This window comes from Pantherophis guttatus, chromosome 2, assembly GCF_059756535.1.
Source record: "Pantherophis guttatus breed Tessera chromosome 2, ASM5975653v1, whole genome shotgun sequence".
Classification (NCBI taxonomy): domain Eukaryota; kingdom Metazoa; phylum Chordata; class Lepidosauria; order Squamata; family Colubridae; genus Pantherophis; species Pantherophis guttatus.
This window is the reverse complement of record NC_142064.1, coordinates 220,855,434-220,869,852: the sequence shown is the minus strand read 5'-3', so window position 1 is coordinate 220,869,852 and position 14,419 is coordinate 220,855,434. Positions and strand designations below refer to the sequence as shown.

Here is a 14,419-nt window from a genome sequence, read left to right as displayed (position 1 = left end):
AGTGAAATGCCAATTTTTATAAAACATCAGATTGTGAAAAAAAAAAAAAAGATGAACCAACATACAAAACCTACATTAGACAGTTCTACATCAACTTACTATATAATTACTATTCTGGAAATGTCAAATCTGAATGCAATGTCTATAAATTACTTGGTTCCAGCATCAGAGAAAAACAATGCAGCGAAGTTGAGCAGAAATTTTAAATGGCATTTCTTTCTTTCTGTCTTTCCTTCTCTCTCTCTCTCCTCCACCCCCCACGTCTTTTCCTCTGTGTGTTTTAATTAGCAACATAATGTACTGCAATTGAAAGACTTATTATTCAATGCTTGGGCAGAGAGGTATCATAATCTCTCTTCGTCCAAATGCAACATGCTGCCTTTGTGACTGCTGACATTAATTATTGAGAAAGAGTTCCGAAATAGCACATGTGTTCGGAGCCTTTGCCTGTAACATAAGATAGAGATGCAAGAAGGATTTGCAGGCAGTGATGTACCTGTAGCATTTCGGCTTTTGTATGCCTGAACTGCTGTGAGATGTAAAAAAAAAAAAAGAAGAAGAAACCTGTTTTGTAGATCAAATCATGGAAAGATGAGTCGTCAAGCTTACTTTTATCGTGTCCCTCCACAGGAGTTGCACCGAAGGACACAACTTCAGCCTGAGCCAGCAAAGACAAAAGCTCTTCAAACAGTCATAGAGATGAAGGTATGGATGTTTTCCCATGTTTATTCCATGTAAGGCAATGACCCCAGTGAGTGCTTGTTGGATGGATCATGGAATTGTCCCTTGCTTTTATTGTACGGAATACATGGATTTATGCAATATGTGTGTATGTCATGTTGCAATCACACCATTTGTTTCCCAGAGAACGTCAATCAAATTTGTCAGACTCGAAAATGTCTCCTATACAATACATGTGACAAATATCTAAAATACTTGGCTGGGAGAAACAGGGTTTCATTAAAGATATCTTTTTAACATTTTGCAATCTTTCCTCAATAAATGCAATTTTCCCATTCTGCTTGATAGATGTATCTGTTTTGCTAAACAACTTGCTTTTGATACATTGTTAGAAAATATTTTGCAGATTTTTTAAAGGAAGGTAGCAGTTTTCTTTATAGTAACCATCTCTTTAGACGTTTTGAATGGTATCAAAGCAAGTAAATTATTCTCCATTCTATATTATGTTCACTTTTGTTGTCCTGAATATAGCCTATGCTATTTCATTACATCCATAAATTATGAAACAAGTTACCCTAAGTTTAGGTAAATGGATATTGAATAAGATAGCAACTTTCAGGTCTGATCACATGACAGTAAGTTATATGTTGATTTCAGTAATGATATCCTTTCCTACTTCTGTTAATCATCACAAAAGGGTTTGTGGTTGAATAGGTGCTATTGACATATGGGTCATGAAAATAATGGCCTGCATTATGATTTGCAGAACAGCAGTATATTGTTTCTTTTTTAAAAAAATTGATTTTCATTGAGGAATTTTATGCAACAGTAGTTTCTACAATAATAAAAGTGACACAATTTTAAGAAAAAGAGAAAAGAATAAAGAAAAATGATGACTCAAGAAAAGAAAAAGAGAGAAAAAGAAAATATAAATAAGAAGCTTTCAACCCTCTTTAAAGCAGTTAAAATAAATTTATCTCCTGTCCTCATTCTTTAAGATTATATCCTAATTCCATTCTTTCCATATTTTATGCTTTCTAGTCATAAAACTCATAAATCACCAGTTCAATTTTTCCATTTTCAGCAATAAAATTCCATAAAGGATTTTCAATTATTAATAATTGTTCTTGTTTACTTTTGCCTAGTCAAACAAGCCAATTTTGCCATACCTGAAAATACTGTCAACTTTCCTCCATTATAGTATGTCCAAATATTTCCAACTTTGTGAATATAATAATTTTGCTTCATTACGATTTATAAAAATAATCTTTTCTATCCATAAATTCCAACAGCATTATTTTGTTTCAATGGTACCTTGGTACTCAACTGCTTTGAAACTCATCGAATTTGGTACTCAATGCATTTTGATGCAAAAATTTTGTCCCGGTATTCATTGTTTGTTTGGTATTCAATGCACAAGTTAGAACTTGTTGGTGTTGCTGCCTTGTGTCTCATTACACTTCTAATGGGAAAAGTCTGTTTGGTAGTTATCGTTTTTGGTTCACATCACACCTCCGGGAACCAATTAATGATGGGTAACAAGGTATTGAAAATCTGTTTCTGTTCTGTAACCCTATAATAAAATTAAAATAAAACTAATTTTAGCATTCATCACTTTGGTATCCGAGTTTGGTCTACCTCAAAGGACTGATATCGGATGAGGCTGCAGCTTTTCCTTGTTGCCACCACAGACTACTTAGGAGTAGAGTGGAATTTCCACTCTTTCTTCTCTCTAGTCTCTGCTTTATTTGCTATCTCCTCCTTTCTTTATTAGCAATCAGGCAAACAAATTCCTTCCCCCAAACACTAATACCTACTGCTTCAGTTACCACCTTTTGTCACCACCCACATGCACTTCCTCATGCACGTCTCAATTGCTTTGTCCCATTTTCTCTTCAACTCTGGTTGGGGAAATTGACTCCTCCTCTTTGAGTTTGTCATACCTCAGAACACTTAGTTTCCTTGACATATGTAGTTTGATTGGCTCTCTGACTTACTTTACTCAGTTCCCGTTCTTCTGATTTCCTTCTTACTTATAATTCCATTCCTATTTACATCTTTTATTTGTATTTTCCAGACTTTAGAATGACACTTTACAGGCTTGCTGTCCTCCCTATCCATTTCCTTTCTTCCTGCAATCCTGCAAGATTATCTCTAGTACTTCTTCCTCTTCTAGTCTGCTTACCCAGACATTTCTCCAGATTTTTCCATACTTGCCTGGACTGAATTTCCTCCCTGATGTTTATCTCATTGAGCCCATCCAGTTAGCTCAATGGGAAAATCACAAAAACACAGATAATCTTTATGAGAATCAGATCTCCCCTCTTTGATCCTGCTCCTCAGAGGATTTAAAGCCCCATTGTATAGCCCATGTTAACAATAAGAATAGAAGGGCCTGGTGGCTCAGCAGACTGATAGCATTGTGATTAATACCAGCTGTCTGCAATTACTGTAAATTCGAATCTCACCAGGCTCAAGGTTGACTCAGCCTTCCATCCTTTCTAAGGTAGGTAAATTGAGGACCCAGTTTGTGGGGGCAATAAGCTGACTTTGTATAAATATACAAAAGTATGAAGGCTATTGCTTAACGCATTGTAAGCCGCCCTGAGTCTCCGGAGAAGGGCAGCATATAAATCAAATTTTAAAAAAAAAGAATGCTTAAATCAAACAAAACATAACTTACTAAGATCCTCAGTGAAATGATATATAAATTTACAACTATAAGGTAAGATCATATACAGTATGTAAAGGAGGGCATCTGATCCAATTTCAGGAAGCATTTTCCTGCATTTTCAGAAAGCTAATTTTCAAGAACATAAATAGTCTTTAGAAAGGCTATTTCATCTGCCATATGTCTTTTAATACCTACCTACCTACCCACCCATCTACTTATCTATCAGCCATCTAAACCTAACATGAGCTAGGAGTATTAAGCTCATTCTGATTTCTAGTCATACTTCAAATGTTAGTAAATGAAAAGTTTAATATCTACACAAAATAACTGTATAGACTTTGCTCATATGCTCTTATTGATTTAGAAGTCACAGCTCAAGCCTGACACATTTTCAAACGATTTCCATTATTACAAACATGCCTGTTAGAATACCATTTGTGCAGGCAGAAAAAAACCCAAGTCTATAACTCACTGATAATCACTTTCAACCAGTGGTGAAATCCAAATTTTTTTTACTACTGGTTCTGTGGGCATGGCTTGGTGGGTGTAGTGTGGCTTGGTGGGCGTGACTTGGTGGGCGTGGCAGGGGAAGGATACTGCAAAGTCTCCATTCCCACCCCACTCCAGGGGAAGGATACTGCAAAATCTCCATTCCCCCCCCTCCTGGGGGAAGGATATTGCAAAATCTCCATTCCCACCCCACTCTGGAGCCAGCCAGAGGTGGTATTTATTGGTTCTCCGAACTACTCAAAATTCCCACTACCGGTTTTCCGAACTGCTCAAAATTTCCACTACCAATTCTCCAGAACCTGTCAGAACCTGCTGGATTTCACCCCTGCTTTCAACACATACACCTTTGGAATTTCTGATGGATTTATAATTCACATTATTATAAACTTCTTGTTAGTATAATATGGGAACAAGTGGCTGAAATACTTAAAAGGGTAGCCTGAGATCACAGTGTTTGAAATATTAAAACACTTTCTTGGATGATACACACACACACACACATACATACACACACACAACTGTAGGAAATGAGCACTTGTATGTTATATGCACATTTCTCTCTGAGAATATATATTTATACACATACATATACACAGGATTTATTGCGATTCACAAGAATACAGATTAAACTGTGTAAGCATAAGCACCAAGAAGTACTTTCCTGCTGCTACTTTATTCCTAAATGGGAAAACTAAATTTCTACAACATAGTTAATAGTTCACTTGAACTATGTTCAATAGTTAGTTGAAGCCTGAGAAAGGTCACTGAATGTAAATTAACAAACAGATGCACATGCAACTGTTAGGAACAAAGAGTTCAAAAGCAAATGAGTAGAAACTCAGGTAGTCCTCAATTTATGACCACAATTGAGCACAAAATTTCTGTTGTTAAGTGAGACATTTGTTAAATGAATTTTATCCTGTTTTACGACATTTCTTGTCATAGTTGTTAAGTGATTCGCTGCAGTTGTTAAATTAGTAACCTGGTTGTTAAGTAAATCTGGCTTTCCCATTGACTTTGCTCATTAGAAGGTGGCAAAAGATGATCTCATGATCCTGGGATATTGCAACCGTCAAAAATATGAATTCCTTGGCAAATTTCTGATTCTTGATCACATGATCATGGGGATGCTGCAAAAGTGGTAACTCTGAAAAACGGTCATAAGTCACTTTTTTCAGTGCCATTGTAACTTTGAAGGGTCACTAAATGAACTGTTGTAAGTCGAGGACTACCTGTTCCTGTGCTCAGCTTCCCTTTATCCCTGCTCCCATTTTTTTCTCTTCTGTACATGCTCATTAGACATACAATGCAATACGATCAGGTACACTCTTGTATAAAATAATTGGGGTAGCTCTACCTTTTCATTGATCTCGCACATTCTGGCTGAAGAACCATCACTTCTAAATCCGTGACCGCATGCAAGCTATAGCAAAGTCTTAAACTTTACATTGTTACATTGATAACAAAGTTGCATTGTTATCAAACACTTCATTTTTATTTTGGTGCCTCTTTGAGGCCCAAGTAGAGAGGAGATAAGGTAAGGTAAGAATTGTATGCTATTTACACAGTCAGGGAAACTTTGCAGTCTCATATTAAGAACTTATTATACACCTTTCTAATGGAGATGCAATAAATAAAATATCCAAAATTCTTAAGTGAATGAATTGTTTTGTGGTTTACCCCTTGCTTCTTGCAGACACAACCATCTTTATATATTGATCCTGCTGTGGCATTTCAGGTATGTTACAGCACTGCTGCTGAAATCTGAGTGTGTAGTGTGCACTGCATAGCTTTTCCTTTGTATTAGACTCTTCTATCTCTAGTTTTATATTAATTTCTAGATTGTCTCACAGTTGCAATATGAACATATTTACTTAGAAGGGGAATTTGGAGTGGAAAATATATAATTTCACCTGATCAGGACAGCTGAATGTGGTGTGCATAAAATTTGGGGAACTGATGATACACTTGCCCTCTGTATGAAATGGCTCAAATACAATTAGAGTAAAACAAAATGTATGTGCCAATTAAAATATAGGGCAACTTATAAGAAATATGACTTTACAACTTGCCAAATACACAAAAATATATTATCTTAAGGTTTTCTTAAAACAACATGAATCTCCCAGCACCCACTAAACTTTCCTGAACTTTTACAATTTCCCCTAGCCCCTCGTTTCATCAAATGTGGACACCCATCACCATGTATGATTCCGACTAAATGTCAGTGGGAGTTTGCTCCAAGCTCCTCCTGTACAAAATTCACGAACTTTTACTTGGCCTATACTTGGCCTATACAAGCAGGGATTCACTGACTTCTAAGAGAATATCTGCAGGTCCTGCTCTTGTCAACATGTTTAGCTTTACCTCATGACTTCTTAAATTAAATTGGTCTTTATCCGATATAATTTAATGTTATATACTTCAGCAAGTCTTCTGTGTAGGTTAGAATAAAAACTATTTTAAATCTTTACTGCTGAGGAAGCAACCTCTGTACTATGCACAACTTGCATTTCTACAAAATAAGAAGTCTTTCTGTGAGGGAAATAGGTGATTTCAAAATCTGACAAACAAAGAAACAAACAAACAAATCCTGATGGGTATCTTAGCTTTCATGGACTTTCTATAAGAAGTTACTAGCAATGGTGTCCTTCTCGTGGATATAATATTTATATATATAAAAACAACACAAATATAATAATGGAATAATTGCAATTATATAATGACAATATACTTTTTGTATAGAAGATTTTTAGTTCATTAGACCTTCTAGAACACAGATAGACTGCAAATGGGCTTCATGTGAGATTTTCCTTTAGTGTCCCTTTTTGTGAATGCTTTGTGTGTTTTTGCTCTCTTACAATATCAAACTTCACTATCTAAAGCTTACAGTACTAAGTCTGTTTTTTCCTGAATGTTTTAAATCTTTATGCCTGTTTTAGGAGCTTAAAAGAAAGCAGAGGCTTACAGCCATACTTTTTGAAGACCATTAGATTTAGAAGCAATGCTGTGGAAGATCCAGTGGTTAGGTTACATTTCTGCAACAATTAATGATCTCAAGATTGCTTCCTCATTTTTTTTATTACTTTATTTTCTCCCATTAAAAGCTTCTTGTAATTCAGAATTACACACAGAGCTACCCCAGAAAAATGTAAATAAGGTATTGCAGCACTATATCATTCATATTTCATGTTCTTTATACAAATAAAATATTACCTTAAAGATTATAGGTATTTTATTTGGCTGCTATCATCTATATTTATTATAAAGATTATATATTGATAAAAACAAAGAAAATAATAATCATAATAAACATAACATACCAAACCAAACATAACTGTAGTTGAAAAGGAGAAAATGTAGTTAATTAATGTGGCAATACCAGGGGATAACAGACTAGAAAACAAAAAATTGGAAAAGATCACACAGTATCACAAAGATACAAAGATCTCAAAGTTTTAAAGCTGAACACTGAAATTAAAAAATTATGGCCTAAACCTTCCCACTGGTTATCAGCACATTGGGTGCCATACCAAAAAAATACTGGACAGCACTTGTGCATTGACACAATTTTCATTTGTCAATTGCAAAAGGCCACACTGCTTGGGTTCACACACATGCTATGCAGATACATTATGAGGTCCTACGTTCTTGGAAGAATTTAATGCTTATGAAGGCCAAACCCAGCTAAAGAATTGACAACTGTGACTTCACATTGTTGTGAACGGAAAACAATAATAAAATTTCCATCTGTCAATTAGAAAAAACCACAGTGCTTGGCTCTGCAATTATATTATGCCAATACACTTGCACTTCCTGGGTTCCTGGGAAAACCTCAATGTGTCTGAAGGCCAACACCAGCTAAAGAATTGGCAGCCGTGATTTCACATTATTGTGTGTACAATAATAAAATAAAGCCCATCAGGCCACTTAGAACATCAGTTCAAATGTTTTGTATGGGAGAACTGTCTGTTGGCTTCATCGGATCAAGATATGGTTTTGAAATGGGTCCCAGAAGATGCTACCATGTATATTAATTAACTAATGTATTCAGTTTATTGCATCATTTAATTGAAATAACTCAAAGCAGCATACAATAGGTTAGAAAAATCACAATCTTCCTCCAATGTATTCATTAGTATGTTCAGCATGTTCCAGTAGAAAGTTCTGACCTAGGCTTCCTGAGACAGTAAAAAGCTTAGTCCCCAAACCCCTATTTTTATTTCAACAGCTGTGAATTCTGTTTATTCACAGCCCACCATGAATCACAAATAGAGTCCGACAGAAGTCTGCCACAGTCCTTCAGGGTAAGGCTGATAAGCACCCACCTTTATCTCCCTTGACACGCTGCCAAAGACCTAATTGGCAATTAGCTTTGCAAGGCCTCATGGAGCACAGAGTCAAAACGGAGCTTCAGAATTTAAATCGACCAGAGTGAACAAAGTTGCTTCCTGCAAAGGCTCATGTCCCTTTGGTCCACCTTTATGTCTTATGGGAGGGGCCAATCATCTCCAAGCCTTACTCCCGAGTTGCCCCTTTTGTCTTAACTGTTCTTGCCTTCTGGCAGCGCTGCGCATGCACGCACTGGGAACAGGCTTCCCTTGTTCCTCTGCCTCGCTGATGTCAAACTCTGGAGGCTCCCGAGTCAGCACCTAACTCCCAGATGGCTGTCAAGTTTCATTGTGCTTGAAGTGCTGACAATGGCCCTGGCCCCATCTCTGTCTCTGCCTCTGACACAGACCCCTTCTCCGAGCCTTCCCCACATTCCAGGACTGGCCCATGTTCCTCCCCAGCCTCCTCACTGTCCGACTCTGCTGCCAGCTCTGCCGGTTGCCGGTGGATCACAACATAGAAAGTACAATAACTCTGATAGAGTTATTCTATAGTTTTTGAGTGCCTCCAAAATAAATTTCTCTGAATAAATCAATGTCAATTTTAAATACTCTGAATCCTCAGCAGAATGCCTTTTCCTTTTGTTAAACAATGAGTTGGATTAAAAGTTGCACATGCAAAAATCTGCTTGCACATGAAATCTTCTTGCTGTGAATGTAACTGTAGAACTATGTAGAGCATCTGGAGTACCAGACGGGATGCATAGCTCTGTGACACAAATTGGGGTAAACTGGCTACTGCCTAAATAGAGGAAATGTAAAACTTTATGGATACCAAATCTGAGATGATGAAAGAAATCTTATTTAAATAAAAAAACTTTTATTTTTTTTAAAAATCCTGGTTATATGTTAACTGATGCAAATACCATTTATAGTAAAACATTCTAAAGCCCTTTAAATGTAGAGGCTTCTAAGCAATTTGGACTGGATTTAAATGCAGAGACATTATGTACTTTCAGGGCCCAGTTAGCATAAGAACAGTTAGTGTAATTTCCTATTCCTGGTTTGGCATCCTAACATCTACTGTCCTCCAGAAAGACTCTCTAGAATAGTGGTTCTCAACCTTCCTAATGCCGCGACCCTTTAATACAGTTCCTCATGTTGTGGTGACCCCCAACCAGGGGTGGGTTCTAATTTTTTTTTTACTACCGGTTCTGTGGGCGTGGCTTATTTTGTGGGCGTGGCTTGGAGGTCATGTGATTGGGTGGGCGTGGTTAGCTGGTCATGTGACCAGGTGGCCATGGCTATGCGTATAGGGACTACTCAGAGGGCTGAAAAAAGTCATTTCTGACAGGTTCTCGCACTTTTGACTGGTCCTCACACTTATGACTATCCTCACATTTATGCCCGTGCAGCATTCTTAACAACCATGTCACTCATTTCACAACTGCTTCTCTTCACCATGGTGACAAGATAGGGCAAAAACATAAATTGTGAGGACAGTCGTAAGTTCGAGGACTGGTCAAAAGTGCGAGGATCAGTCAAAAATAACTTTTTCAGCCCTCTGAGTAGTCCATATGCATAAAAGGATACAGCAATAGAGAGGGATGAAGGAAGGGAAGGGAAATTAGAGTAGGAGTGAGGGTAAGAGAGGGAGGAAGAGAGGAGGGGAAGGAGAAAGGAAGAGGAAGTAGGGAGAAGAAGAAGGGGGGAAGAGAAAGTAAGAAGGAAAGAAAAGACAGAGGTGGTAGGTTTGAGGAGAAAGATTGCTGTACAATAAAAAAGATGAAAGGGAAGAAAGCCAACCCCAAACAAATATAAAGATATTAAGATAAAGAATGAATTGTTAAACTTTAAAGAATAAAAGAGAACAAATAGGAATAAATAGCAATAATTAGAAACACACATACAAACATACAACGTATTTTCTTTGAACAGAGTATTTGGCCGGTCCACAAATTTAAACAATTGTAGGAGGTTATCACCCACCCCTTTCCTAGAAGAATGAAATATTTTGGGAAATATTAAAAAGGCAGAATATTATATTTCCCTGGATGAGAAATGGAGAAGCATATTTTACAGACAAAGCAGCTCCCACCTTCCTGCCCCCACCCTTTGTTAATGGGTCAGAGGCAGAAAGTCAATCCTTTGTCAAAGGATATTTGCAACACAATAGCAACAGAAACTAACACAATGGGCCCCATCAAGCCATGTGATCCTGTCCACCATTAAAACATCTTTCCAGTCTCCATGTTTCCAGTGTCTTTTTCCCCACTTGGAGCAGAACCCAGAAGGATATTTCTTCCAACACAGTATTTAGTCATTTCAATTAAATTTACAGTTTCTATATTTCCTTTTTACCATATTTAATCCTCATCTATTTTTTTAAAAAACCAATATTACCCTTCATCCTCATCTCTAATCTTAATCAAATTCAATTTTTCCCTTCTATTCTATATTATACCCCTTCGCATTGTCATCTATTTTCATATCCATCCTCACATTGGTTAATTATGTAATACAGTTGTTTAATACAAATTCAACATTTTAATATAAATCAATTAGTTATATATCTTTTTTGTATATTAATCAATATGAACATGAATATTCCAATTATTTCCATGCAATCCAATTTCTTACAAATCAATTAATTATATTTACCAATAATAATAAACCAAATAATTTCCCCCATATATTCCTCCAAACCACAACTTAACCGTTTCTGCTTTCAACACAATATACAATTAATAGTATCTCAATTATTACAATTCCCTAGTTAAATAGAGCTTTTTTTCTTTTGTATTTTAAAATCTTGAACCTCCTCTTGCCCTAAATTTCCCATTGTTTGCAGTTTTGTACCTACCTTTTTTGGTGAGGAAAAAGAAAAAGAAATCTCTCTGCCTCATTTTGTCACCTTGCAGCTAAGACCCTGCTTTCGCTTTCTCTTTTCAGCATAGCTAGGGAGAAAAAAACTTGCTCCAGGAATTTACCTCTTTGCAGCTAGCTCTTTGAAGCCCCATGGCAAGAATTTAAAGTTTTTTTTCCCTCTAGCCATCAGCTGGGACTCCGGAGGCAGCAATAGATTGGGAGTGGGCGGGGTAAGCGAACGGCGACCGGGCGATCCAACAGAGGCAGAGGGTGAGGGTGAGTGAAGGTGTGGGGGGGGGCAAGAGAGGGTTTTGGAGACCCCTGTGAAATGGCCGTTCGAACCCCAAAGGGGTCGCGACCCCCAGGTTGAGAACCGCTGCTCTAGAAGATGCAGGTCTTGCAAGTGTGCTACAAAGAGGAGAGAAACTTACAGTATATGATGCAGCACATCATTTTGGATTCTAAGAAAGCATTGAAGTGCGTAGAGCCCATAGAATGACTGTATGGAGAAGCATTTCCTTTTTTTAAATGAAGAAGTAGAGAACTAATGAAAATATATATTTTTTCAAAATAGCGTTATCTACTCCAATTCTGGGAAATGGCAAGGAAGAAATAATTTCTTCCAGCCCAGTGAAATAAAGTTGAATGGATTTTGTATTCAATTTTATCTGGAATTCCCAGATGATCCGGTATCCTAATACTATCTAGAGCTAACCCTACTAGGCCTCTGAGATCAGCCACTTCTGGAAAACCTTTGAAATAAAAATCTGACAGACACAAAGATATAGGAATTTTAGAAAAAGTTGAAACTACCACATTTTAATCAGTTGTTTCAGTATTCAGTATGTCCTGAACAGTATGTTCAGGAGCCACAGTGGTGCAGTGGTTAGAGTGCAGTACTGCAGGCTACTTCTGCTGCCTGTCTGCTGCCTGCAATTTGGCAGTTCGAATCTCACAAGGTCAAGGTTGACTCAGCCTTCTATCCTTCCGAGGTCGGTAAAATGAGGACCCAGATTGTTAGGGGCAATATGCTGACTCTGTAAACTGCTTAGAGAGGACTCTAAAACACTGTAAAGCAGTATATAAGTCTAAGTGCTATTGCTATGTTTAAAGAAATCTTCAAATGAATCTCAAATATAGTGTCAGCAGTTTTGGTTTTCATTTGATTCTTAACCTTTTCTTTCCTTGTGTCATTCTTAGAAATCTTGAATTCTACCTGTTATTTTTCATTGCTTTTCTTGATTTTGTACTCATGGCCAGAGAATTTGATCTGTCTAACCAAATCAGTGCAGCTTCCCTGCCAAATTTGTACAATCAAGCCAGATGGTGAGCTTGTCAATCGAAAGGTTGGCAGTTCAGCAGTTCGAATCCCTAGTGCCATGTAATGGGGTGAACTCCCATTACTTGTCCCAGCTTCTGCCAACCTAGCAGTTCAAAAGCACGTAAAAAATGCAAGTAGAAAAATAGGGACCACCTTTGGTGGGAAGGTAACAGCGTTCCGTGCATCTTTGGCATTTAGTCATGCCAGCCCCATGACCATGGAGATGTCTTTGGACAGCACTGGCTCTTCAAGCTTTGAAACAGAGATGAGCACCGCCCCCTAGAGTCGGGAACGACTAGCACATACGTGCGAGGGGAACCATTATCTTTATTTCATCTGGATCACTGCAAAGGAAGGCCTTCCATGTTTGTTAATAATTCTGGAAATTGGATGGGGCAGAAAAACTATACAAGTAGTCCTCAACGTACGACCACAATCGAGCCCAAAATTTATATTGCTAAGTGAGAATTTTTTAAAGCGAGTTTTGCCCCAATTTATGACTTTTCTCGCCACATTTGTTAAGTGACTGCAGTTCTTAAATTAGTAACATGGTTGTTAAATGAATCTGATTTTGCTTGTCAGAAGGTCGCAAAAGAGAATCACATGACTCTGGGACATTGCAACCATCATAAATGTGAGTCGATGGTCAAGCATCCGAATGTAAATCATGTGACCATGGGGATGCTGCCATGAAAAATGGTCATAAGTCACTTTTTGAAGTGCCTTTGTAACTTCAAATGGTCACTCAATGAAGAGTTGCAAGTCAAGGACTACCGAAACTCTCATTCATACAGCTCGCTTTCAGTTCTCCTGGCTGACTGTATGGAAACTTGAGAGAATATATATTTTCTGCAACAATGGTGCACTCATATTTTCAGGCCAATGCCTGAAGAGGTTAGTCACACATTCACCAATTGTTCTGCCCAACATAAGAGAACAGATGATCTTCTACTTTTCTGCCTGTTGCAGTGGGTACCAGCATCCTTAATTTCACAGTAGCTGGAAACAGAATACTTATTTTTCTGTATTGTACAGGCGGGTAGGGAAAGATTCCACACCCAAGTTGAAGGAATTTTAAAATATTTCCATTCATTTCTTAAGATGGCTCCACGTTAGAAAGTAATGAAATAAGTGTGGTATAATGGTGGCTTTCATTTGGTTTGGATCTATTCCATTCTTGTTTTATCTTATTTGAAGAGACCGTGGCTTTTTATATCAGATGTGGTAGTGAAACAGATGTCTTAAAAAGGTTATAAACTTTTGCTTTCTCACTGCACAATAAAAGTATAGTTAGACCCAGATTTCTTGGCTTTTTTTTGTCCATTTTCTTACATTTATTTTACTTTATGTTCTTTTATTACTTTGCATTCCAGCCTACTTTTCTATTCATAGCACATTCAGAGTGGCTGTTTAGTGGCTTAGACAAGTGAAAATTTTGACAATAATGTATATATTTTTATTCAGCTACATAATTATTACTGAATTTATCTCAGTGCTATTTGGATAAGAAAGGGCTTCAGTTCCTTGTGCCAACTTAGTTCTTTAGATTTATTGCTCTTGTATCACAAGTTATATGTCTGCTTTTCATATAAATAATTTGTATAATAATTGCATACCAACACTTTCTTTACAAAAAAATAGGACACAAAAATAGCTTCCCTGGAACGTAATATCAGAGATCTCGAAGATGAAATACAGATGTTGAAGACAAATGGAGTTCTGAACACAGAAGATCGAGAAGAAGAGATCAAACAAATAGAAGTTTACAAGAGTCATTCCAAGTTCATGAAAAATAAGGTATGTGCAGCTAAGAAAACAAGACATTAAAATTCTGATTTTTGAAGGAGATTGGTGATTGTACTGTGTCAACAAAAGATCTGAAGAGGAGTATCTAGTATTAAAGAAAACTTGCCTGGTAAACAAGGTAGATTTTCCCCCCATTAGTAATTCACTTGCTGAGAGAAGTTTCCATGTTATATCTCAGGTACAGAGGCAACCTTTGTTAGAGCCATGTCAAGCCAGTGTGAAAAATGT

At 37.2% G+C, this 14,419-nt stretch overlaps 1 protein-coding gene across 10 annotated transcripts in view; it reads left to right on the top strand.

Annotated features, from left to right (window-relative positions):
- Nucleotides 1–14,419, top strand: part of ERC2 (ELKS/RAB6-interacting/CAST family member 2) — a 622,345-nt gene that overhangs the window by 167,208 nt on the left and 440,718 nt on the right. For 5 of the 10 annotated variants that reach the window (XM_087887855.1, XM_087887856.1, XM_087887853.1 and 2 more), the window contains 3 exons: nt 631–705; nt 5,562–5,603; nt 14,027–14,182. In XM_087887855.1, the coding sequence (XP_087743981.1) occupies nt 631–705; nt 5,562–5,603; nt 14,027–14,182 (273 nt within the window). The remainder of the gene's footprint in view (nt 1–630; nt 706–5,561; nt 5,604–14,026; nt 14,183–14,419) is intronic. The other 5 variants (XM_087887861.1, XM_087887858.1, XM_087887859.1 and 2 more) reach the window with 1 other exon arrangement.